The sequence below is a fragment of the Notolepis coatsorum genome (genome assembly GCF_963971535.1).
Source record: "Notolepis coatsorum genome assembly, chromosome: 3".
NCBI lineage: Eukaryota > Metazoa > Chordata > Actinopteri > Aulopiformes > Paralepididae > Notolepis > Notolepis coatsorum.
In genome coordinates, this window is record NC_140167.1 from 10,528,597 (window position 1) to 10,554,603 (window position 26,007).

At 42.8% G+C, this 26,007-nt stretch overlaps 2 protein-coding genes across 6 annotated transcripts in view; both read left to right on the forward strand.

Moving 5' to 3' along the window:
• Positions 1 to 810, forward strand: part of cenpo (centromere protein O) — a 31,735-nt gene extending 30,925 nt beyond the window's left edge. For both annotated transcript variants that reach the window (XM_084310595.1, XM_084310596.1), the window contains one exon: positions 666 to 810. In XM_084310595.1, coding sequence (XP_084166721.1) covers positions 666 to 775 — 110 coding nt within the window. In that variant the 3' untranslated portion in view covers positions 776 to 810. The remainder of the gene's footprint in view (positions 1 to 665) is intronic.
• Positions 811 to 6,323: 5,513 nt separating this feature from the next.
• Positions 6,324 to 24,391, forward strand: tp53i3 (tumor protein p53 inducible protein 3). Of its 4 annotated transcripts, XM_084310586.1 has the most exons (7): positions 6,324 to 6,464; positions 7,447 to 7,611; positions 9,771 to 10,038; positions 17,293 to 17,505; positions 18,764 to 18,960; positions 22,877 to 23,079; positions 24,233 to 24,391. In XM_084310586.1, the coding sequence occupies exons 2-6, from the start codon at positions 7,471 to 7,473 to the stop codon at positions 23,072 to 23,074; spliced, it is 1,017 nt and encodes a 338-aa protein (XP_084166712.1). In that variant the 5' UTR covers positions 6,324 to 6,464; positions 7,447 to 7,470; the 3' UTR covers positions 23,075 to 23,079; positions 24,233 to 24,391. The 4 variants fall into 4 exon arrangements, with proteins under 4 accessions (XP_084166712.1, XP_084166711.1, XP_084166713.1 ...); XM_084310585.1 differs by lacking the exon at positions 24,233 to 24,391 and having other exon boundaries at positions 22,877 to 23,172; XM_084310587.1 differs by lacking the exon at positions 24,233 to 24,391 and having other exon boundaries at positions 7,471 to 7,611; positions 22,877 to 23,172.
• Positions 24,392 to 26,007: the final 1,616 nt, after the last annotated feature.

Here is a 26,007-nt window from a genome sequence, read left to right on the forward strand (position 1 = left end):
TAATTTCCTACAACTTAAAAACATAATTTCAATCAAACGGCTAACAAAGGTTCCAAATAAGTTATTTATTTAAGTAGTGTATAAGCTGGCCCCAAGCGTTCACTGCCAAAATATACCATACAGTGTTATATAAATAAATAATACATAGAATACTGTTCTAAATTGTTTTATGTTTTTGTACTTTATTATTTATGTCTGTTTAACAGTGTTATATTAATATTCAGGGATGATGTGGTTTGTGTATGGGTGAATCAAAAGGCAAAGAGAAAGTTAATAAAAAAAAAAAAAAAAAAAAGGACGAAGGATAAGGGAAGAAAGAAGCTCAAGGAGGGTCTCTGGACCCATATCACACATGCATGCCTTAGTCAGTATTTAATATTTTTGAGTAGGAATTATATTTTTATACCTGTTTAAGGGAGGTACACAATCAGCCTTTGTATTAAGTACCTGGAAAACAACTGTAGTGGAACCAGACAACTAACCATGATACCCATGTAACCATTTATGTGCACTGCTTTTTTTGTTTTTATTGTGTTGTTAGTTTCTTTTTTCTGTAAGTGCTGTTTGTCTATAAGTGTTAATAAAAATTTAAGTTTAAAAAAAAAAAGAATACTGTTCTAACACATCACTGTTTCTGTGTGTTGTAATGTGTGTTGTACTTGCAGACAAGGCGATTCCTGATTCACCACAATGGGGGAAACACCGCACCCTGCTCCTGGAGACTCCACTGCACACAGCCTTGGCAACCATGAAAGAGACTGGAGACATTGTTTAGCTACAAGAGTGTGCATCCTTTTTTTTTTTTTATGTATATTTAAATATTAAACATGTACATACTCTATTTGTATTATTGATAATAAAACATGCGTAATGAGCTGTAAGTAACTGTACTTTATTTCACAGACTCTCAGAATGTCACTAAAACTGACCCGTCACTAGGAAACGGTTCTGCCAGCGGCTCCAGGCGGTCGCCTGTCTCTGGGTAGACGGTCACCTTTCCCTGGGTAGTAACTCCAACCAGTCACCTGTCTCTGGATAGTAACTCCAGATGGTCACCTGTCTCTGGTTAGACAGTCACCTGTCTCTGGGTAGTTACTCCAGACGGTCACCTGTCTCTGGGTAGTAACTCCAGACGGTCACCTGTCTCTGGGTAGTAACTCCAGACGGTCACCTGTCTCTGGGTAGTAACTCCAGACGGTCACCTGTCTCTGGGTAGTAACTCCAGACGGTCACCTGTCTCTGGGTAGTAACTCCAGACGGTCACCTGTCTCTGGGTAGTAACTCCAGACGGTCACCTGTCTCTGGGTAGTAACTCCAGACGGTCACCTGTCTCTGGGTAGTAACTCCAGACGGTCACCTGTCTCTGGGTAGACGGTCACCTGTCTCTGGGTAGTAACTCCGGGTCGTCCGTGTCGTTGAGCTTTTGGATAAAAGCTTTAACCCTCTGGTGCAAAGCTTCCCTCTGGAAACGCTCGAGTCTCTCCCTCTCTCCTCTCGCCTCCTGCTGTCGCCTGGCCAGCTCCTTCCTCGAGATGCAGTCGATCGTCGCTATGTCTTTCATCTGCATTATAGAGAGCCTCCCTTCGTCGCTCACCCCGGACCTCGCAGAGACGACGCCGGATTTGCCCCACGTCGTCGCTTGTGCCGACACCGACCTCCTCGCCCCCACCGGTGCTGATCCTTTACTGGGAAGCGATCTTCTCCCTCCGGCGGCCGTGTGGATCTCCCTGACGTCCGTCCTGGCTTTCTTGGTCTTTGCTATTTCTATCATGTTCTTGTTGACGGTGGCTTTAGGTTCACAGACTCTCAACAGCAGTAGTCTTCTGTTTTCTAACATCACCGCCCTCCTCCTCTGCTGCAGTGTCTTGAGTGTGTACCTGTACTGTACGTCTAGAAGGTTCATCTTCTGCTTCAGTGCCAGGTCCTCTTTGAGGTTCATCAGCCTCACGTCTCTAAGCAGCCCAGACTTTGGTCTCTGCTCCATAATGTCCAGGTGCCGGGAAGGAAACCTGATATTTAGCCCAAGATCTCACTCTCGCCAGGGGGAGCCGGGTACAGACCTCTCCTCTGTTGGAAACACAAAATGGTATTTTATTTTGGTGAACGTGGTTCACTTAAGTTGTTGAGTTGCTGATCAAGTAGTTTAGAATGTAATCTAATCTTAGATTACATTACATTCAAAGATATTGTCATCATACAGTACAAAGAAAACATGTTTGGCATCCAACCAGAGTGCAAATGTAACGGTAAAGTGCAATAGTAATATACAATGTACAGGTGATTTAAACTGGGTTTAAGATATATAAATTATTACTACAGAGTTGTAGTATTAATATGTACAGTGATACAGGCATAAAGACACTATGGTAGTAAGTCATACTGGCCAGCAGTGTAACTAGTAAGAGTAGGTAAGGGATATGTACAGATATAGATATAGTATCTACAGATATGTAAAAAAGGAGGCGGCTGTGTGGCGTAGCGGAGATTGCGCTCGTCACCAACGCAAGAGACTCCGGTCTCGAATCCCGGTGTCAGCATTGCCTGCGGCTTGGGCCAGTCGTCAGACTATCTCAATTGGCAGAGGTAGCGGGTGGAAGTCGATGGGTGGTAATCTGGATGTTGTGGACAGCGACTCCTACAGGTCGGTTGGGTGACGCCTGCACAGCAGAGACTGGAAGTATCTGGGGCAACGTGAGCCTCCCACACGTGTTACTCCTCGCCACAGAGTCCGCGCTGTCTGGTGAAAAGATGCGACAGGCTGCCTCCTCGTGTACCGGAGGGGACACGTGATGCAAGGCTTCTATCCTCACTACGACCGACCAGTGGGAGGCATAGTCTAGCAACGTTCAAGACAGGGGAGGGGAGAATTGGCAATATGAAATTGGGATGGGAGAAAAATAAGGAGAAAAATTGAATAAAAAAAAAAGATATGTAAAAAAAGGATAATATTCAGGTATGTACAGACATGTGGCTAGATATACATGGTAAGAATAAATATATATAAGGTATATACAGCATTATTGTACATGCTATCAGGTTATATGCCGGTGTATATGTATATAGAAGGATTGTATGCAGGTATATTCAGATTTCAGACATGGATATGCAGTAAATATATATACAGCACTATTGTACATGCTATCATAGAGAGTTATATGGGTGGATTTTAGTAGGAGGTAGGGAGTTGTGATTATTATAATTGCAGTTGTAGACAGTGAAAGCAGTAGGTAGATATAACGAGTATAGGCAACAGAGTTCAATGTTCGTACAGTATGGGCAACAGCCTATAGGGTGTAGGCAATGGAGTCAGAGTTTATACAAATGCACTTGTACCCATTCCAACTTCATTTGAACTATTAAGTATTTAAAGTATTAATCGTGTATTCCTTACCGTATTTGCTTGCAGCTTCCCTCAGATGGATATGTTGGGACTGGCGCTGTTATCAGGGCATTTGCTGCTATGGCTGTCTTAAGAATGTGTAATATAATATTGTATTGTATTGTATTGAAAGGGCAGGGGGTGGATGTGAGGGTAATTATAAGTGTTGCCTTAGAATTACCATCGAAGTGTGGTCTTTGTGCATTGTCACGTTCTTTAAAATGCTTTAAAGGCATTCAGTTACAGGATGTTTTACAGTGGGCCTCCTACAAATGAAGGTAATGATTTTACTACACATTTACATTTAGCTGACGCTTTTATCCAAATCTTTTACAAGTCAGCAGGAAGACTACAGCTATTTTCAGCTGAGTAACAATGTTTATCAAACAGTGTAGAAGCTTGGGTGCTGCAGTGTTGAGTGCATAGTTGTAGAGACATTAGTATAGTGGGTAGTAATATAGACAAGGAAGATTAATTAGTGGAAGAGTGCATGATGGAACACAGTAAGATGGTTAGTGTCTTCTTTCATTTCAGATATTGATTGAAGAAGTGTGTTTTTAGTCGACAGTGAAAGATTGGAAATTCAAAGAAGGGATTACCTTGGTGTATGTCTACATTTAAATGTATTATTATCAACATCTTTATTATCAATATTACCGTGAACATCTCACGTGCATCCTTCGACACTGTCAATCACTCCATTCTGATTGACAAGCTAAAAGCAATTGGTTTTGATAGTCTATCAGTGAGCTGGATGCAATCCTACCTGGAGGGGAGAGAACAGATGGTGGAGGTAAACGGTACCCTATCCCCCCCCTCCCAGTGAGCTGTGGTGTTCCACAAGGAAGCATATAGGACTGCTACTGTTCCTAATTTATGCAAATGACATGTCGTCAGCTTGTGACTGCAACTTGTTCCTGTTCGCGGACGACTCAGCCCTGCTGGTCGCCGACAGGAACAAGTTACAGGTTGAAAAAAAACCATCAGCTCGGAACTAGGCAAAATCTGCACCTGGCTCGCTGACTACAAACTATCATTACACCTGGGTAAAACAGAGTCCATTCTCTTCGGTTCAAATAACAAACTGCAAGGCCGACGGCTTCTCAGTTACAGTGGGTGACAATATTGTTACAAGGAAAGATGAAATTACATACCTAGGTTCCATCCTAGAGGCAAATCTTTCCTGTGACAAAATGGCATCCAATGTAATAAAAAAAGTCAACCAACGAACTAGATTATTTTTTTTTCTATCCACTTTTTCTCCTCCTTTTTCAGTTTTTTCTCCCATCCCAATTTAGTCGTGCCAATTCACCCCTCCCCTGTCTTGATCGTTGCTCGCATGTGCCCCCCACTGGTCGGTCGTAGGGAGGGTTGAAGAATCTATCGCATGTCCTCTCCGATACATGCGGAGTCAGCTAGCCAGTTCTTTTCACCTGCCAGCGCGGACTCTCATTGGCGAGGTGTAACGTGTGGGAGGCTCACACTACCCTCGACATCTCCTGTCCTTGCTGTGCAGGCGCCCGCTGTTTACAGCGACCAGATTACCACCCATCGACTTCCTTCCCGCTGACTCTGCCAATTGAGTCAGTATGACGGCCGGCCCAAGCCGGAGGCAATGCTGACAGCCGGATTCGATACTGGTGTCTCTCGCGTTGGTGACGAGCGCAATGTCCACTGCGCCAGCCAGCCTCCCCTAACGAACTCGATTCTTGTACCGGATCTCCTCAGTAGTAAACAAGAATACCCTGAAGACTCTGGCAGGAGCACTCATTCAAGGGTACTACGACTATGCTTGCACCTCCTGGTACCAAAGCACCCCAAAGGCGCTAAAAACAAAATTACAAACATCTCAAAACAAACTGGTCAGACTACTGCTTGACCTGACTCCTAGAACCCACCTCACCCCTGCCCACTTTGACAACCTAGGATGGCTTAGAGTAGACGACAGAGTACAGCAACTTGCAATGGGCCTGGTCTACAAGATACACTACACGACCAAGGTACCCATGTAGGCTACATGTCAAAATACTTCCCAAAGGTCAGTGAATACCACGATCACAACACCAGAGGGAGCTCCACAAATCATGTTAAACCCAGATTCGGCTCAAACAAGGGACTAAACACGTTTCGCAATTATGCCACATCAATGTGGAACGCCCTACCCAAAGCTGTAAAGGAATGTGAATCACTACCCACTTTCAAAAACACTCTCAAAGAACACCTACAGGAGACTGCAATTCGAAACTGTCCCCTGTAAATGTCCTAACCCAACCCAATGTACAGTAAATGACCAAGTATGGTTTTGTCAATATTCCAATGTACAGTTTTGCTTGTACAGTTGTACAGTGTCCCCAACCACCTCCAATGTACAGCCCCCCACCTACCCTCCAATGTACAGTTTCTACGTCAAATGTATATACTCTCTTTTCTGGACTCTTTTTGTATCACAAACAGTACTGTATTTGCAAATCTGATATGTCATAAATGTATAGATGTAGCATTACTGTCTATCTGTATGTGTATGTCATATATGTTATGATGAATTGAAAATGGGGGACCCTGATGTAAACAAGACGAAAGTCTCTCTGGTCTGCATCCCCTTAACAATTGTATGTATTGAGCTGTACTGTACTGTACACATTCTGCAATCTGTTAATAAAGTTTTCAATCAATCAATGTCATATGTTATGATGAATTGAAAATGGGGGACCCTGATGTAAACAAGACGAAAGTCTTTCTCTGGTCTGCATCCCCTTAACAATTGTGTGTATTGAGCTGTACTGTATTGTACCCATTCTGCAATCTGTTAATACAATTTTCAATCAATCAATCAATCAATCAATCAATACGCATTTTCGTTAACTGCGAAACAATTTCAGTGGAATGTCCCTTTAAAGCTTTACGTAATCGTAAAAGAAGTTGAGCCTGCCCCTTAACAATAATCAAAAAAGCCTGCCCACTCAAGTTTGCCGAAATATGCAAAGCTATTGCTTGGGGCAACATATCCAAACACTGTGAAAGAATGCAGTCGTCTGCACGTCGATAATAAGCAGTTGCTGCCGAGTATGATGTACTCTGTTCGTTGGTAAGTTTCTTTTCAATGCCTCTACAGCCTCTCACTGATGATGGAATACAAAGTCCAAATTAGAACTGCGACGTTTTGTTTGCCGTCTCATTTCCCCCAAAACCACCATGTCTAATTCAAATAATAATTTTTACGTATAAATAAAGGAGATTTTCGTCGCACATGTAACTTACTCAACAACCTAATATCACGTGACATCGTTGCACAATGTGATACAAACTGCACACGGTATGCGCAACGTTGTGTATTAGAATTAGAGTAATACTGATTGAGTTTCTACTGGGCCAAGGAAATGTACACAATTGCAACCCAACTCCTTTGTCTTTTAGTTTTATGCCATTTATGTTTAGCTAACTTTCCAATCCTGTCTTTAATTTTTATTAAATTTTTGTTTTTTGTTTTACTCTATTTTAACATTTCATTTTTCCTATCCTCCTTTTTAGTTTTTATTTGACCTATTTCCTTTTATAATGATTATGTGTCTTTGAGTTTCATGAAAAGTGAATGAATGAAAACTTTATTTAACAGATTGCAGAATGGGTACAATACAGTACGGCTCAATACACACAATTGTTAAGGGGATGCAGACCAGAGAAAGACGTTTGTCTTGTTTACATCAGGGTCCCCCATTTTCAATTCATATTGACATTTATGACATACTCAACTTACATGACATTTATGGCATAGGGACATATAGGTATTTAGTACTGATACATTTGTGACATACGGTATTCAAATATACAGTACTGTTGTTACCCATAGATCCTGACAGAGTATATGATGGGGAGGGGACTGTACATTAGGAGGGGGTGGGTGGGCGGGTGGGAGAGAAATATACATTAGGAGGGGGTGGGTGGGCGGGAGAAAAAAAATACATATACGGCGGGGAGAAAATATATACATGCGGTGGGGAGGAGACTGTCTATTAGGAGGGGGTGGGGGTGGGTGCCTAAATATGTATAATGTATTATTATCATTATAGCTCAACGGCTTCAGATTTGTCCAGATGATGTTGGCGGTGTGTGTTGATGTCCCTGGCGGTCCAGAGAACCTGCTTGTGAGGACCGTGCCCAGACCTCAACCCAGAGACGGAGAAGTCCTCATCAGAGTCCACGCAACGGCCCTCAACCGGGCAGACCTACTACAGGTACAGTGGGGTGTGTAAAGTACTTGAGTAATTGTACTTCATTACAATACTTAAGTACTGTTTTGGGGGATTTGTACTTTACTTGAGTATTATTAGGTTTGTATACTTGTACTTTTACTCAATTACATTTCAGAGGGGAAAAAACCCATACTTTTTACTCCTTACATTTAAAATGCAGACCTACAAAGTACAAATTTTGCAGGTCCAACTACTTTATTTAAAAACAGCCAATCAAATCCCCATCAATGGAAAATTAACCCGCCCACCATACCCATGCTGATTGGTCCTTGTGCAAGACTAGAAAGCGGGGGGATCTTTGATTAAACACCTGCTATCAGAAGAATAGACGGTCATACATTTTTTTTTTTAACTTTAACTTTTTAGTACTTAAGTACATTTAAAAGTAGAAACTTTTTGACTTTTACTCAAGTGTGTTTTTAGCCAGATACTCTGACTTTTACTTGAGTACGATTTTGAGACGGTATACCCATACTTTCACTTAAGTAGTATCATTTCTGGGTACTTTTTACACCCCTGTACAGTGCTCACACACGACGCCCAATGGATGGGTACCTTTCACATTTGAACCGATACCGGTACCGGTACCGGTACCTGTGAATCGATACCGGTACCCAACGGTACCTTTTTTCGGTACTTTAGTCTCAAGAAATTTTATTTACCTATACCTCAGTCGTAAAAAAAAATCCAAACTTCAAATAACTACAATTTCGACAGTTTTCGGCTTGTCATTGCTCCGACTGCTTTGTTGTTGAATCAAGTCAAATCCCAGGTAAGCATATATTGTGCGTGTGAACGTTGACATGAAAAGAAAAAAGTAAAAAAAAAAAAAAAAATCGGTTTCTCACTTCATTCGATACTCGGTAGTACCGACGTGTTTCGGTTCGGTACCTCAAAAGTACCGAATTCGGTACCCATCCCGTCGCCCATAGAGCACACGGATGCAGGTGTGTTCAGTGGTGTGTCAGTGTCGACTGCAGACGCCGCCTGCGGCTGTACTGTAACTGTGTTGACAGAGGAGTTGTACCGAGAGTAGCACAATCGGTTAAATCGTTGTATCTGGAAATAGTTTAACCCTTATTTAAACAGGCTAGTTGACTATATGAACACACTCTGGGAACATGTAAACCACCCAGTAAAACCAGTCCTACTGTTGGTCACTGAGTAGCTCCACTGGTCCTGCTGGCTTTTCAGTGCCTTGCTCAAGGGCAATAATGTAGTACATGTACAATAATGCTGTATATACACCGTATATTTACTCTTACCGTATTTATATCTATCCACATCTGTCTGTACATACCTGCATATAATCCTTTTTACATATCTGTAGATACTATATCTATACATATCCCTGACCTACTCTTATACTACAGTAGTTACGCTGCTGGCCAGTATGACTTACTACCAGTGTCTTTATACCTGTATCACTGTACATATTAATACTATAACTCTGTACATACATCTGATTAGCACTATTACTCAGTACAGTAATACTCATTTATTTTTATATCCAGTTGAATCACCTGTACATTGTGTATTACTATTGCACTTTACTGTTACATTTGCACTCTGGTTGGATGCCACACTTCTTTTCATTGTACTGTACGCGTGCTGTATGATTGACAATACATTTTAATCTGATCTGATCTAAGATTAATCTAAAATTTGATTACATTCTAAACTAATTGATCAGCAACTCAACAACAAGTGAACCACGTTCGCCAAAATAAAACACTGCTTTGTGTTTCCTGACAAACCATCAAATACACTCACTTTAGACACTTTAACACACTTTATATTTATTGGTAAAGAGATTTGCACTACAACTCGTACCTCATTGCCCCTTACCCTAAATTGTACCTCATCCCAGTTCTGCATTGTACTTTATATTGTATTGTAACTCAAGTTACTAATTTTGTTCTACTCTGTATTGTATATTGTTTGTATGTATATTGAACACTTTAGTTTTGAACACTTTAGTTTACACTTGTTACGTACTTTTGACTTCTATTTTTTTTACTTATCAATAAAATTTGTATCTAGCACACTCTCAGGAGCAGAACAGGAAGAAGCATTTCATAAAAAAGTATTCTGTATTTTTGTATGACACAACTAATAAAGACACTTGAACCTTGACACAGAGGCGAGGCCTGTACCCGGCTCCCCCCGGTGAGAGTGAGATCCTGGGCCTGGAGGCGGCGGGCGCGGTGGTCTCCGTGGGCCCGGGGGTGACGCGCAGCTGGAGGCCTGGCGACAGGGTCATGGCTCTGCTCGGCGGAGGAGGCTATGCCGAGTATGTGGCCGTGCCCGAGGACCTCCTCATGCCCGTTCCCCGTCACCTCTCCCTCGGCCGGGCCGCCGCCGTCCCAGAGGCCTGGCTCACCGCCTTCCAGCTGCTGCACCTCGTAGGTAGGTGCCCGCCGTGCGCTCTCTTAATAACCCTTCGGTTAACCCGTCTGTAGTGTGGTAGTGAAAGGGTTAACCTTCTGTAGTGCCGTCTGTAGTGTGGTAGTGAAATGGGTTAACCTTCTGTAGTGTGGTTGTGAAAGGGTTAACCTTCTGTAGTGTGGTTGTGAAATGGGTTAACCTTCTGTAGTGTGGTAGTGAAAGGGTTAACCTTCTGTAGTGCCGTCTGTAGTGTGGTAGTGAAATGGGTTAACCTTCTGTAGTGTGGTTGTGAAAGGGTTAACCTTCTGTAGTGTGGTTGTGAAATGGGTTAACCGTCTGTAGTGTGGTAGTGAAAGGGTTAACCTTCTGTAGTGCCGTCTGTAGTGTGGTAGTGAAAGGGTTAACCGTCTGTAGTGTGGTAGTGAAAGGGTTAACCGTCTGTAGTGTGGTAGTGAAATGGGTTAACCTTCTGTGTAGTGTGGTTGTGAAAAGGTTAACCCTTTGTCGTGTGTGTGGCAGTGAAAATGTTAACCTTCTGTCTTGTCGCAGTGACAGGTTTAACCCTTTGGTAGTGCGGTAGTGAAAGGGTTAACAGTCTGTAGTGTGGTAGTGAAAGGGTTAACCTTATGCCGTGTGGTTGTGAAAGGGTTAACCATTTGTCGTGCGGCAGTGAAATGGTTAACCTTCTGTCTTGTCGCAGTGACAGGTTTAACCCTTTGGTAGTGAAAGGGTTAACAGTCTGTAGTGTGGTAGTGAAAGGGTTAACCTTATGCCGTGTGGTTGTGAAAGGGTTAACCATTTGTCGTGCGGCAGTGAAAGGGTTAACGTTAGGTTATGACTATAACCAAGTTCTGTTAGTTAGGGGCGATGCTTGGCTTCGCCTTCTGCACTATCTCGCGTACGTGCACGCGTACTGAATAAACCACAAATGTACCTCTAATACCAGTATTAGTCTGACCACACCCCTCATCAGCTTACCTTCATAAGCAGGTGTGTGGTCACCTGCTCTCCTCCTTCCCAAGCTTTCACCACAAGGTGAGGTCAAGGGCTGCAGCGGCCGTCCGAAGCCAAGCATCGCCCCTAACTAACAGAACTTGGTTATAGTCATAACCTAACGTTCTGTATCGTTAGTGGCTTAGCTTGGCTTCGCCTTCTGCACAAGGGAGGCCAAGCGGAGCCACTTGGCTGACAAATACACCCCGCTGACAGCCCCCCAAAACCATCAGAACAGGGAGGGCCGAGCCCCCCCGACCCCCCCTAATGGAGGGTAGCCCCCCTATTAGGGACGTCACGGGAGGGCGACGGACCCGACCGTGCGAAGAGGCACTCAAGCAACTCAACGCACAGGGTGAGCAGACCGTGGCTTGACCCACGACTACACACACGCACAACCCGCATGCCACCCGGGAACGAACGGAGGAACAACCTCGTTACTGCCCCCAGAATCACGGGGTCAAGGGCAAACCCAACCCCGTGGCAAGGCCGTAGCAGCGGAGCACGAAGGAAGACCCAGACCCACCAAAAGGACTGGACTCCCTGGAATGGGGGCCCGGAGAAGTCCATGATGCCAGCATCAAGACCCCACCAGGTGGGCACGTAGTGCCCCGCCCCCCACATCGCCAGCGTATTCGGACAAAGGCCCCTCAGTTACTGCACCTGGTATTCCCAGGCGGAACCAACCAGGCCAGTAAGCCGAGCGGGCCCCGTCCCCCCAATAGTACACCGCCTGGCACACTGACCCTGCAGAATAGGCAGTCAGCATGGCCGTAAGCACACAAAAAAGGTTAACCAACGGAAGCAGGCAGCGCACCGGGGAAAAACCAGGCAACAGGCTGTTAACCCTAGCCTGGAGACTGCGGACGAGACAGGCGCCAGAGGGGACAGCTGAACACAGCCGCCCCGGCGGAAGGAGCGTAAGCTGGCGGTGTTTCATGACCAAGCCTCCATTTAACAACCCCCACCCAGAGGGGTCGAGGCAGAGAAGGCTGACACGATTGGCAGACGTCATGAACGTGCAGGGGCACCCTCAACCGGTGAACCCGGGAGTTGACACTGCTCCAACACACCAGGGAACCAACCACCTCGGTGTTACCCAATGCGGTGGTTGTTCCTATAACCCCTCAAGAAAAAACTCCAAAACACACCTGCGGGTATACACCGGCTATACCGCAGTACAAGTGTTTCAGTTTCCAAAAAGGGTTAACCCAGGCCTACGGGTCGCAAACATCACTTCGGACCGGGCCTGGCGGTACGGGAAGCACAGGGTCACCAGAGGAGGTCAAAAAACCACCCCCACAGGCCCCTCTTCGCCATGCGTGAGAGAGGAGCGAAAAACAATGGAGAACCAGCCCCTAAGCACACCGTACCTGGTATTCCCCGGCGGTCTCCCAACCAAGTACTAACCAGGACCAACCTGTGTAGCGGCCGAGATCCGACGAGATCGAGCGCGTACAGAATGGCATGGCTGTAAGCCATGACGACAGTGCTGAGTAAAAAACATACCCAACCAGGGTCTCCATAGCGCTTAACCCTGTGACACCCAGACCGACCTGGCATTTTTCCCCCTGAAAAAAGCCCAAGTCCCTCAGGGTACCAGAACAGCAGATCTGCATCCCCGGCGGACAACGGGTTCAACTGATCTGGACCAGCGTGACCAGAACCAGTCCCGTGCCCTAACCACGCCGACATGCCCCAGGAAAAGGGCAGATATGCGTGTTGATCTTAACATGAAAAGAAGGCGCCACCCAGACGTCGGGACGAACCGCGCCTGGTGGCCCACCCCAAGGGCGTGAGACCCCACTACATATGTTCAGATCCATCCCGTCATCATCCCCCAGACATGAACGAGGATCCGTCGACAACCCACCCAGGTCATGGGATGTGGTCGCCGGAAGAGGAAAAACCCCCATCTCAGTTGCTTTATAAAAACGCTGTTTCAACCACAAGCAACTAAGGCGTGCCAGTCAATCGCCTGTTTACAGCGAGCTAGCACTATACGTGCGTCGGGACACACCCCCATCAATGAACAGGCTATTTAGACCTGCCATTGAATCCCCAAGGCGCCCAGGGGAACGACAAGAGGGGTGTGACACTCCCTAACTCCAACACTTCTGGAATAGAAAGAAGGAAGCATCAACAGTATGTATCCCAGTCTACACAGCCGGGGTAAAAAATGTTCACATTTTTACATCCCACCACCCTCCCATAGGAAAGAGACGGGGATCCCCAGAGAGACTTCCCACGCGAGCTGTACAGATTGAAAAGAATATATTGCACCTTGAGCCATGTAAAAAACTGGTTTTAGGGCCTCCGGGGAAGAGGCACCGAACCCATACACACTCAATAAACGAATTGAATCGAATATACATACAATAGAAAAGGACCCTTCTAGAGGGTCCACTCACTTTGACAATCTGAGGAGGAAGGCTCTGTACTCTGATGGAGGCTTCCTCACATGGATCACATGGAAGAAGGAGTCCGAACTCACAGAAGGCCTGAGTAGGCGCTTGGTGAGGAGGAGCCCTGACCACCCCCCCTGAAAACAGATCCATCACATGGACCTGAACAGCACACGGAAGTCCTACCAACAGAGACGCGCACGGTGACGTACTCTATGGCGGGGGAATTCCTGCGGTGCACACGCCCAATATACCAGGCCGTGGGACCAGGAACTCCCTCCCCCCCCCCCCCCCCCCCCCCCCGTAACGTGCCGAACCGCCACGTGACGGGAACCTTGAAGGACAGGGGGTGTACCCCTGACCGACAGAACAATGGGGAGAGGAAAGGTTACCAGTTCACCCCTTTACGACCCCACACCCATGATACGACGTAACGACAAAAAGAGAATATGACACAGTCATAGTCAGCTCTATGAAGCGTTTCACAGCTCCACACAGCGCACGAGCTAACCTGCTATCTGATTTTTACTAAGGAAAAACACAGAATAGAGAGGGCTCTAAGAACCCCGGTCCAACATACACATGTGCTTCTGTGGCCAGTACAACCCAGTTGTAGGTCACATGACACACACAACCCATCATCATCACAATGAGAGAATACATCATTCTTGATTAGTATCGACCACAGGCCTTGCTAAGCACACGACAGCAACCAAACCAATTTCCCTTTAGGAAATAAGTTTCTCCAGCAGATTTAGCACAACCTCAGCAATCAAGCTGAGAGTTACATCGTATCCCTACCACACAAAAGACACAATTAATGCACAACATGTCTGATAGGAGGTGATAAAGTCCCCAGGGAACCGGGGGGGAAAAAACACAATCCTCCTATTTTACCCTCAACACGGCCAGTTAAAACAGGAAAACCTGTTAATGTGTGAACTCACTGTCCATTGTCATTACAGTCTGAGAAAGAACATTCTTTTACTCACTCGTCACCAAGCATAGCTTCATAGGTTAGTTGCCTTAGTAGTGAGTACACGGTACACATAAACACCATGATGTTTCTCACACAACAACCAGATCAATACATCACGACCTGCACGGAGAAGCTACTGCCAGTGACAAAAACAGCTCACACACAACCCGCAACGTATCTCAAATGCATTGCAACAACACACGTTTTGGGAAAAAACACCGTCATTCACAATACATTTAGCAAGGTAAAACCAGAAGACGTGTTATGAGGGTCTGGCCAACCCCGTACCTGCCCGGAACGCAGATCAGCGAAGTGCAGTCATAAGCCACCGTAGAACACAGCCCTCTTTGTTGACGCAATCCCCGTCTAGGCTCAGGCAGGGTTGACGAACATCCCCTGTCAAAGATGACGTCGTGGTCAAGAGTGTAAAACATGTTAAAAATCAAAGCACGTTCAACAGAATAGCATCAAGCTAACGGCTGCTCCAACCGTTCTGGTGCTATCGCTTCCGCTCGCGAGACGCCGATCTACGACGCACGCGATCAGGAGCGAGCTCCCGGCGGCGCGCGAGAAGCCTAAGCTACCCCGCGCCAGACCACCGACCGGCTAACCGTAAGCTATGAACATGTAAACAATGACATAACACTCACCCAGACAGGCCGCCGTTCTGAACCCTCCTCACTTTTTAAGAGAAAAGAGAAAACAAGACGTCAACACCGCTTCACAACGGTGACATAACACGTCCGGCGGAATCAGCACAGTACCAACTGGCCTGTATAGCTGACTTTGAACATGAATCTGCCGCTATCGCACATTACATGCACATATCCCCTCGTGAAGGAATACTCTCATTTGGATATGAAAGATGGGGTCTTAACACGGTGACAGAGAGAATCCACTCGTCCAGAACACACAGGGATCACCAGTGTCAATGGTCGCGGCCCACTAGTTAAAACTATAATGGTCGCCAGACCAAGGCCTTCTGTCGCCTAGACGGCTAAACAAAGGACCCTAGCCTGGGGCCGGTTTCCATAAACTTTGTCTAGTAGCCCCCATAGCACTAACAGACAAGTGGAGCCCGCCAGCAAACACTACTCACCCAACCTGGAACGCACCGCTCCTCACAACAGCGGCATGTCCGACAGTTCAGCTGTGGCCTGACAGGTTTCACCCCAACAAACACAGCAAGGAACTGCAGTTGAGAAGCATGCAGCGGCGTGCTCCCAATACGAAAACCGGTGGAGGGTTTGTAGAATGATCATCATCTTCTAGACACTCCAGTACGAAGACAATATCGCCGTATTTTCTCGAAAAATAGTGAGAGAGAAAATAAAGATATGATGTCAACGTATCCTTGTTTCCCAAGCTGTTCCTAATCCAATTTCTTCCATCATGGTGTCAAGTGTGGGGATCTACCGAGGCACCTCTTCCTTGTGGTGAAAGCGAGAAGGAGGAGAGCAGGTGACCACACACCTGCTTATGAAGGTAAGCTGATGAGGGGTGTGGTCAGACTAATACTGGTATTAGAGGTACATTTGTGGTTTATTCAGTACGCGTGCACGTACGCGAGATAGTGCAGAAGGCGAAGCCAAGCTAAGCCACTAACGATACAGAACCTTCTGTATTGTCGCAGTGAAAGGGTTAACCCTTTGGTAGTGCGGTAGTGAAAGGGTTAACCTTCTGTAGTGTGGTAGTGAAAGGTTAACAGTCTGTAGTGTGGTAGTGAAAGGGTTAACCGTCTGTAGTGTGGTAGTGAAAGGGTTATGTGTCTATTATTGATTGATTTATTGATTTTATTTTCTACTACTTTGTGTCGTTGCTGCTGCTGCTGCTGCTAGGGAGAGGAGCCAAGAAACGAAGGAATTTCACTCCTCTATACTGTGAAACAATAGGGACTTGACAAAACTACAAGTTTCAACAGGGTAATGCCATTGTGATCTGAGGCCCATTTAGATAAACACACATACAGTACAAGCAGACATACACTAGTGTGATTACTTGTTGGATCTTTCCAAGACATATCTGAAGGGAAAATGCCTCTTGAGAGTGACCCGATACAATGTTACAATTTAAATATCATCATTTGTAGATGATGATGAAAACAACACTTCAAATTACAATCTGCATTCTGGAATACATTTATAGTTAACCCCACACACACAATTAATGTATTTGGAGCACTTTGGGAGGTAAATTAATCCAAAAGTACATTACTGATTCATTCATTCATTTATTTAATCTCGAAGGATCATTGAGAGCAAGCTCTCATTTACAATGACGTAGAGAAATACAAAACATGATAAATAAAAAAAAAATTATATAGAAACAGAAAGTCAATCAATTAAACATTTAAAATAATTCAAAACAACTGCAGACTGTGGTTTGCTCTTAAATATTTAAACTGACCAAGAGATACTAATTAATTTAGCTTTAACGTGCATTGCAAAACACAGAAGCTAAAAGCATATTTTCCTAATTCAGTGCAAACCCTGGGGACCTTAAGTGTATAAGCCAATCACCAGAGCTCCAATCCAGCAACGAAGTGATGTAGGGTGAGACATCATCAATAATGGCCTCATACAGAAACAGATTGATTGATTGCTATTTGAAACGGGTCAGGTAATCCGTAACAGATTATATTTTGAAAGTAACCTTTATTTAACCAGGTAAGTCACTAAGAAGAACTAATTCTTATTTACAATGGCGACCTGGCAAAAGGCACAGCCTGTGTGTTGAGGGACAGGGGGGTAAAATAAATACAAAGTTAAAACAGAACAAGATTAAAACAAGTTGGAGAGGTGGTGCTGGTTTAGTTAACCGTCTCCTGTCCGTAGCCCAGGTGAAGGAGGGAGAGGTGGTGCTGGTGGTTTAGTTAACCTTCTCCAACCCGGTCCGTAGCCCAGGTGAAGGAGGGAGAGGTGGTGCTGGTCCACGCCGGAGCCAGTGGCGTCGGCACGGCGGCGGTGCAGCTGGCCCGTCTGGCGGGTGCCGTGCCCATCGTCACCGCGGGGAGTCCAGAGAAACTCAAGTTGGCACAGGATCTGGGTGCAGCGGCCGGGTTCAACTACAGAGAGGAGGACTTCGCGGAGAAGGTTCACGGTTTCACAGAAGGTGAATCTGGGGGCCAGTCAGGATATTATTATATTAAAGGGTCACTTCAAAAATCTATGCTGCTTTTTATTATTTTGCACATAATCTCACGCACATCCGAAAACTCTACAAACCGGTTTTGGACACATTCATTTTAGTTTGACGGTTATTGAGAGTAAATTAGTTTGAATATGGCCACCAGTGTGTTAATTACAGCTCCATGAAATGATAAGGTAGCAGCCCCTATAAATAGCAATACATTGTCTTATTAGATCAGATTCAATCTAATCTAATAAAACAAGGTATTGCAACATTTTCATCTACATAATTTCATGATTTTTTAACCTTTATTTACCCAGGGTAGGTTCGCTGAGCACAGATGCTCTTTTTCAGCTACGCCCTGCTTCACATTCACACAGTTCCATTCATACCTGGGACAGTACAACCACAGTCTGACACCATTGGCCACTGAGCAACTCCACTGGAGCAGTTGGGGGTTAAGTGCTTTGCTCAAGAGAACTTCAGCGGCAGATTTTTCCTGCCGGTCCCGGGGATCGAACTGGCGACCTTCCGGTCACAAACCCGCTTCTCTAACCTTTAGGCCACCACTGCCTAATGATGATGCAGTAATATAATTAATAACACAAGGATTCAATGTCCCCCGTTGACATCACTGGTGGCCATATTATTCAAACTAATTTACTCTCAATAACTGTCAAACTAAATGAGTGTGTACAAAACTGTTTTGGAGTTTGTGGATGCAATGTGAGATTATGTGCTTTAAGACACTTCAACTCCTCATTACGCATTTTCACAATACTTCCTTTTAAGCAATCGATGTGTTAGTCAGTTGTACCATGCGAGATTACATCTACCCCAAATAAATCCGTGGTAAAAACTAGGGATGTTCGATATTGGCTTTTTTACCGATACCGATATACCGATATTGTCCAACTCTTAATTTCCGATACCGATATCAACCGATATATGCAGGGTTTCCCCCCCCCAAAAAACGGAATAATTTCAGGTAATTAACATTACATTATGCATACTTTTGACAATAAATAAAATCAGAATTTGTTCTTACTTGCTTGCCTGGGTAAATAAAAGTTATAGAAATGTAAAAAAAAAAATAAAAAAAAAAATGTTTTTTTAAACCAATAGATATTTTCCGATATCACATTTTAATGCCAATATCGGCCGATAATATCGGACATCCCAAGTAAAAACCCTTTCGCGGTGCTTCAGCTGAACGGCCACCCTCCTGTTGACGTTGCAGGTAGGGGCGCCGACGTCATCCTGGACTGCATCGGCGGCAGCTGTTGGGAGAGGAACGTGAGGAGCTTAGCCACCGACGGCAGGTGGGTGCTGTACGGCACCCTGGGGGGCAAGATGGTGGAGGGAGAGCTGCTGGGAAAACTGCTGTCCAAGAGAGGCCACCTGCTGAGCAGCCTCCTCCGCTCTCGCAGCCTGCAGGTGAGGACTCCCGGGACCTCAGTGTTCATCATATACATGTAATATATTTAAGCATTACATCACACGCAGGAGTGGTTTGTGACCAATAAACCATGCCTAGGGGTGGTTGTTAGGCCCGAGGCGCAGCCGAGGGTCGTTAGACCCCCCTAGGCATGGTTTATTGGTCACAAATCACGACTGCACGTGGTGTAAAGCTTTTATACAACTGCCAGATTCATCCAACCTTATTTCTATACAATAAACACACATTAATCGAAGATTTATTGAAAAAACCATCCGCCAGAAAAAGTAGTTCCCACAACTCCATGTGGAAGCAGCTTGAAGTGCATCCAACCAAACTAACACATCCAACTGTGTATTATTGGAATGATTGAGAGAAGTTGCCTCATGTGGAAGCAGCTTGAAGTGCATCCAACCAACTAACACATCCAACTGTGTATTATTGGAATGATTGATTGAAAATTTTATTACCAGATGCAGAATGGGTACAATACAGTACGGCTCAATACACACAATTGTTAAGGGAATGCATAGGAAAAAAACGTTTTCTTCGCCCTATTTTTTTATTTATTTCTTTTAGCCTAAACTTAACCAGTTGGAAACCAGGGGTACAGTAATAAAATTAGCAATCAACCAATCAATCAATTCAATAGACCATGCTCACTTAAAACAGCGCTGCTTCTCTCTCAGTCTGACTCCCCCGCTGTTGCAGACAGGAGTGTGTGTGTGTGTGTGTGCGTGTGTGTGTGTGTGTGTGTGTGTGTCACAGTGTGTGTGTGCGTGTGTGTGTGTATGTGTGTGTGTGTGTGTGTGTGTGTGTGTATGTGTGTGTGTGTGTTTGTGGGTACGCCAGCGTCGGACAGTGAGAGAGAACGCTGCAGTCAGTAGCAAGAAGGAAGTAGAAATTTAAATCAATCAATTAATCTATCAATCAAACCGCGATTTTTCTTTTGTTCTAGATTGCCTCAAGACCCATCAATTACATCATCCAACATTGTTTAAAGGGCTAACACATTCCCCTTGACAGAATCGCTTCATATTTAGTCGTTTAGTCGCCATTAACATATCCATTTGTAAATATTATTGGCCACCTTCTTGTGATCCGGCGGAGTGATGTGATGTGGGTCGGTTGTGGGCGGGTCCTGGGCCAGCAGCGTGGATTGTTGCCAATAAAGACGTGTAAAATGACTGTTTCAGCCAATCAGAATCGAGAAATTTGCATGCCGTTGTATAAGATCATATATGACCTCAGTGGTCATAATATACATGTAATATATGATCATATATGACCTCAGTGGTCATAATATACATGTAATATATGATCATATGACCTCAGTGGTCATCATATACATGTAATATATGATCATATATGACCTCAGTGGTCATCATATACATGTAATATATGATCATATATGACCTCAGTGGTCATCATATACATGTAATATATGATCATATATGACCTCAGTGGTCATAATATACATGTAATATATGATCAGATATGACCTCAGTGGTCATAATATACATGTAATATATGATCATATATGACCTCAGTGGTCATAATATACATGTAATATATGATCATATATGACCTCAGTGGTCATAATATACATGTAATATATGATCATATGACCTCAGTGGTCATCATATACATGTAATATATGATCATATATGACCTCAGTGGTCATCATATACATGTAATATATGATCATATATGACCTCAGTGGTCATCATATACATGTAATATATGATCATATATGACCTCAGTGGTCATCATATACATGTAATATATGATCAGATATGACCTCAGTGGTCATAATATACATGTAATATATGATCATATATGACCTCAGTGGTCATCATATACATGTAATATATGATCATATATGACCTCAGTGGTCATAATATACATGTAATATATGATCATTATGACCTCAGTGGTCATCATATACATGTAATATATGATCATATGACCTCAGTGGTCATCATATACATGTAATATATGATCATATATGACCTCAGTGGTCATAATATACATGTAATATATGACCTCAGTGGTCATAATATACATGTAATATATGATCATATGACCTCAGTGGTCATAATATACATGTAATATATGACCTCAGTGGTCATAATATACATGTAATATATGATCATATGACCTCAGTGGTCATAATATACATGTAATATATGATCATATGACCTCAGTAGTCATCATATACATGTAATATATGATCATATGACCTCAGTGGTCATAATATACATGTAATATATGACCTCAGTGGTCATAATATACATGTAATATATGATCATATATGACCTCAGTGGTCATAATATACATGTAATATATGATCATATGACCTCAGTAGTCATCATATACATGTAATATATGATCATATGACCTCAGTGGTCATAATATACATGTAATATATGACCTCAGTGGTCATAATATACATGTAATATATGATCATATATGACCTCAGTGGTCATAATATACATGTAATATATGATCATATATGACCTCAGTGGTCATAATATACATGTAATATATGATCATATGACCTCAGTAGTCATCATATACATGTAATATATGATCATATGACCTCAGTGGTCATAATATACATGTAATATATGACCTCAGTGGTCATAATATACATGTAATATATGATCATATGACCTCAGTAGTCATCATATACATGTAATATATGATCATATGACCTCAGTGGTCATAATATACATGTAATATATGACCTCAGTGGTCATAATATACATGTAATATATGATCATATATGACCTCAGTGGTCATAATATACATGTAATATATGATCATATGACCTCAGTAGTCATCATATACATGTAATATATGATCATATGACCTCAGTGGTCATAATATACATGTAATATATGACCTCAGTGGTCATAATATACATGTAATATATGATCATATATGACCTCAGTGGTCATAATATACATGTAATATATGATCATATATGACCTCAGTGGTCATAATATACATGTAATATATGATCATATGACCTCAGTGGTCATAATATACATGTAATATATGATCATATATGACCTCAGTGGTCATAATATACATGTAATATATGATCATATGACCTCAGTGGTCATAATATACATGTAATATATGATCATATATGACCTCAGTGGTCATAATATACATGTAATATATGATCATATGACCTCAGTGGTCATAATATACATGTAATATATGATCATATATGACCTCAGTGGTCATAATATACATGTAATATATGATCATATATGACCTCAGTGGTCATAATATACATGTAATATATGATCATATGACCTCAGTAGTCATCATATACATGTAATATATGATCATATATGACCTCAGTAGTCATCATATACATGTAATATATGATCATATATGACCTCAGTAGTCATCATATACATGTAATATATGATCATATATGACCTCAGTGGTCATCATATACACGTAATATATTATGACCTCAGTAGTCATAATATACACATATGACCTCAGTAGTCATAATGTACATAATATATGACCTCAGTAGTCATAATGTACATAATATATGACCTCAGTAGTCATATATGACCTCAGTAGTCGTAAATAATAATACATTCTTTATTACCTATATCTATTGTAACATCATATAACCAATAGGGCATTTTTTTTTTTTATCATATTCTTATCTTCAGAGTTAATTATATTGTTTAAACTGTTTATTTTTTCTCATTTTTATAGTCTGATCTCATTGTATTGCCTATATTTATGTCTTTCTACTATTACCCTGCCCATACCTGTACCTCCCCTCCCGCTATGACGCCCGAATTTCCCCAAGGAGATCAATAAAGGAATATCTTATCTTGTATTTAATTCCATTACTGTTATTTATTTCCTCCGCAGTATAAAGCAGAGCTGGTGAAGAGCTTCTCCCAGAGAGCCTTGCCGTTCTTCTCAGACCAGCCTGACTCCCTGAAGCCGGTGGTGGACCGCTCCTTTAACCTGGAGGACATCGCAGAGGCTCACAGACACATGGAAGCCAACAGGAACATGGGGAAGATAGTCATCAATGTGATGCCAGAAAGCCAGAAATCTCAGTGACCAACGTTTGTGTCTCAGTGATATTTACAAAAGATATACAATGTGATGTAATGAAATGTACTGTTTTTTTCCCTCTTCGAATTATTAAAAGAATGTTCACTTCAGTTCAGTTCAGAGTTTTTATTTGCCACATGGAATAATACAATCATAGTTTCTTCATTAAAAAAAAATCATAAATAGTAATTCCATGTCTTTTTGAACATGCATCATCTTGCTAATTCTTTAAATTATTCATTGTTTCAATTCATACCATACATTCTCAAAAGATATTACAATGCATTGGTCATATCATTAGACATCATCAATTAAGTTTATTTATTTATTTAAAATACTAAATGATTTGCCTGTCCATACCAGTGGTATCTTTTTAAATATATATAATATAATTATTTTAATAAGTCATAATTACACTATTACCATTAGCATAATCATTAAAAAAACATTTTGGTTACTGATAGTAACAGATTATCCTATGTTTACATGCAGCCTATACTAATCAAATCAGAGCTGCACAAAGTAGAGGCCAAAAAGTTTGAGAATTAGACATTCTGTTTGGTCTATTTTTTACTTTTATAAAAAGGTACAAACACACTGACATGATTACACATAAATAGTCATTTACTTATTTACTATTTATTACATGATCAATGTCCAGTCACATTTCTGGCCCACCACCCGTTTTAGATTTCAGCCCTTGGCCTTCCATGTGAAAAGGTTTGGACACCCCTCAGTAGTCATAATATACACATGACCTCAGTAGTCATAATGTACATAATATATGACCTCAGTAGTCATAATGTACATAATATATGACCTCAGTAGTCATAATATACACATACTATATGACCTCAGTAGTCATAAATAATAATATTCTTTATTACCTATATCTATTGTAACATAATATAACCAATAGGGCATATTTTTTATCGTATTCTTATCTTCAGAGTTAATTATATTGTTTAAACTGTTTATTTTTTCTCATTTTTATAGTCTGATCTCTAATTTTATTGCCTATATTTATGTCTTACTATTACCCTGCCCATACCTGTACCTCCCCTCCCGCTATGACGCCCGAATTTCCCCAAGGGGATCAATAAAGGAATATCTTATCTTGTATAAATAATACAATTCCATTACTGTTATTTATTTCCTCCGCAGTATAAAGCAGAGCTGGTGAAGAGCTTCTCCCAGAGAGCCTTGCCGTTCTTCTCAGACCAGCCCGACTCCCTGAAGCCGGTGGTGGACCGCTCCTTTAACCTGGAGGACATCGCAGAGGCTCACAGACACATGGAAGCCAACAGGAACATGGGGAAGATAGTCATCAATGTGATGCCAGAAAGCCAGAAATCTCAGTGACCAACGTTTGTGTCTCAGTGATATTTACAAGATATAATGTGATGTAATGAAATGTACTGTTTTTTTTCCCTCTTCGAATTATTAAAAGAATGTCTTTTTGAACATGCATCATCTTGCTAATTCTTTAAATTATTCATCGTTTCAATTCATACCATACATTCTCAAACGATATTACAATGCATTTGTCATATCATTAGACATCAATTAGTTTATTTATTTATTTAAAATACTAAATGATTTGCCTGTCCATACCAGTGGTATCTTTTTAAATATAATTATTTTAATAAATCATAATTACACTTAACTATTAGCATAATCATTAAACATTTTGGTTACTGATAGTAACAGATTCTCCTATATTTACATGCAGCCTATACTAATCAAATCAGAGCTGCACAAAGTAGAGGCCAAAAAGTTTGAGAATTATTAGATATTCCAGCTCTCCGCATTGCTAATTTGCTATCAGCTTGGCTGGTCGTTCATACTAATACAATTGGCAGTATTAAGGGGTGGGAAGCTGATGGGTGGGGATCGGACGTTGTGGACAGCGACTCCTACAGGTCGGTTGGTGCGCCTGCGCAGCAGAATCAGGAAGCGACGGGGGCGGCGTGCCCTCCAAACGCAGACCCCCGACGCTGAGAGATCGCGCTGTGCAGGTGAAAAGATGCGACTGCTGCTTCCTCGAGTACCGGAGGGGACACGTGATGTAAGGCTTAGTCCACATTGCAGCCGGCTTGTGGGTATTCTGTTTGGTCTATTTTTTACTTTTATAAAAAAGGTACAAACACACTGACATGATTACACATAAATAGTAATTTACTTATTTACTATTTATTACATGATCAATGTCCAGTCACATTTCTTTTTTCTTATCCACTTTTTCTCCCATTTTTCTATATTTTTCTCCCATCCCAATTTCGTATCATCCAATTCAACCCTCCCCTGTCTCGAACGCTGTTTCTTGCCTCCCACAAGCCGGCTGCAATGTGGACTAAGTCATACATAGCACGAGTCCCCTCCGATACTCGAGGTAGCAGCCGTCGCATCTTTTCACCTGCGCTGCGCGATCTTTCAGCGTCAGGGGTCTGCGCTTTGGAGGGGCGCCGCCCCCATCGCTTCCTGATTCTACTGCGCAGGCGCACCAACCGACCTGTAGGAGTCGCTGTCCACAACGCCCGATCCCCACCCATCAGTTTCCCACCCCCTAATACTGCCAATGTGTATTAGTACGGACGACCAGCTAAACTGAAAGCAATGTGGAGCGCTGGGCTCGAACAGGCGAACCCAGTGTCTCCAGTATTCGTGGTGAGCGCCTTGCCCACTGCACAACGTAGCCGCCCTGTCCAGTCACATTTCTGGCCCACCACCGGTTTTAGATTTCAGCCCTTGGCCTTCTATGTGAAAAGGTTTGGACACCCCGGGTGTAGATCTCCAATTAGATCTCCAACTGCTATTCATTCTGGATGGACCGGCACTGCCGCACTACCAAACGGTTAACCCTTTCACTGCGACAATACACAGGTTAACCCTTTCACTGCAAAACGACAGCAGGTTAACCCTTTCACTGCCACACTACA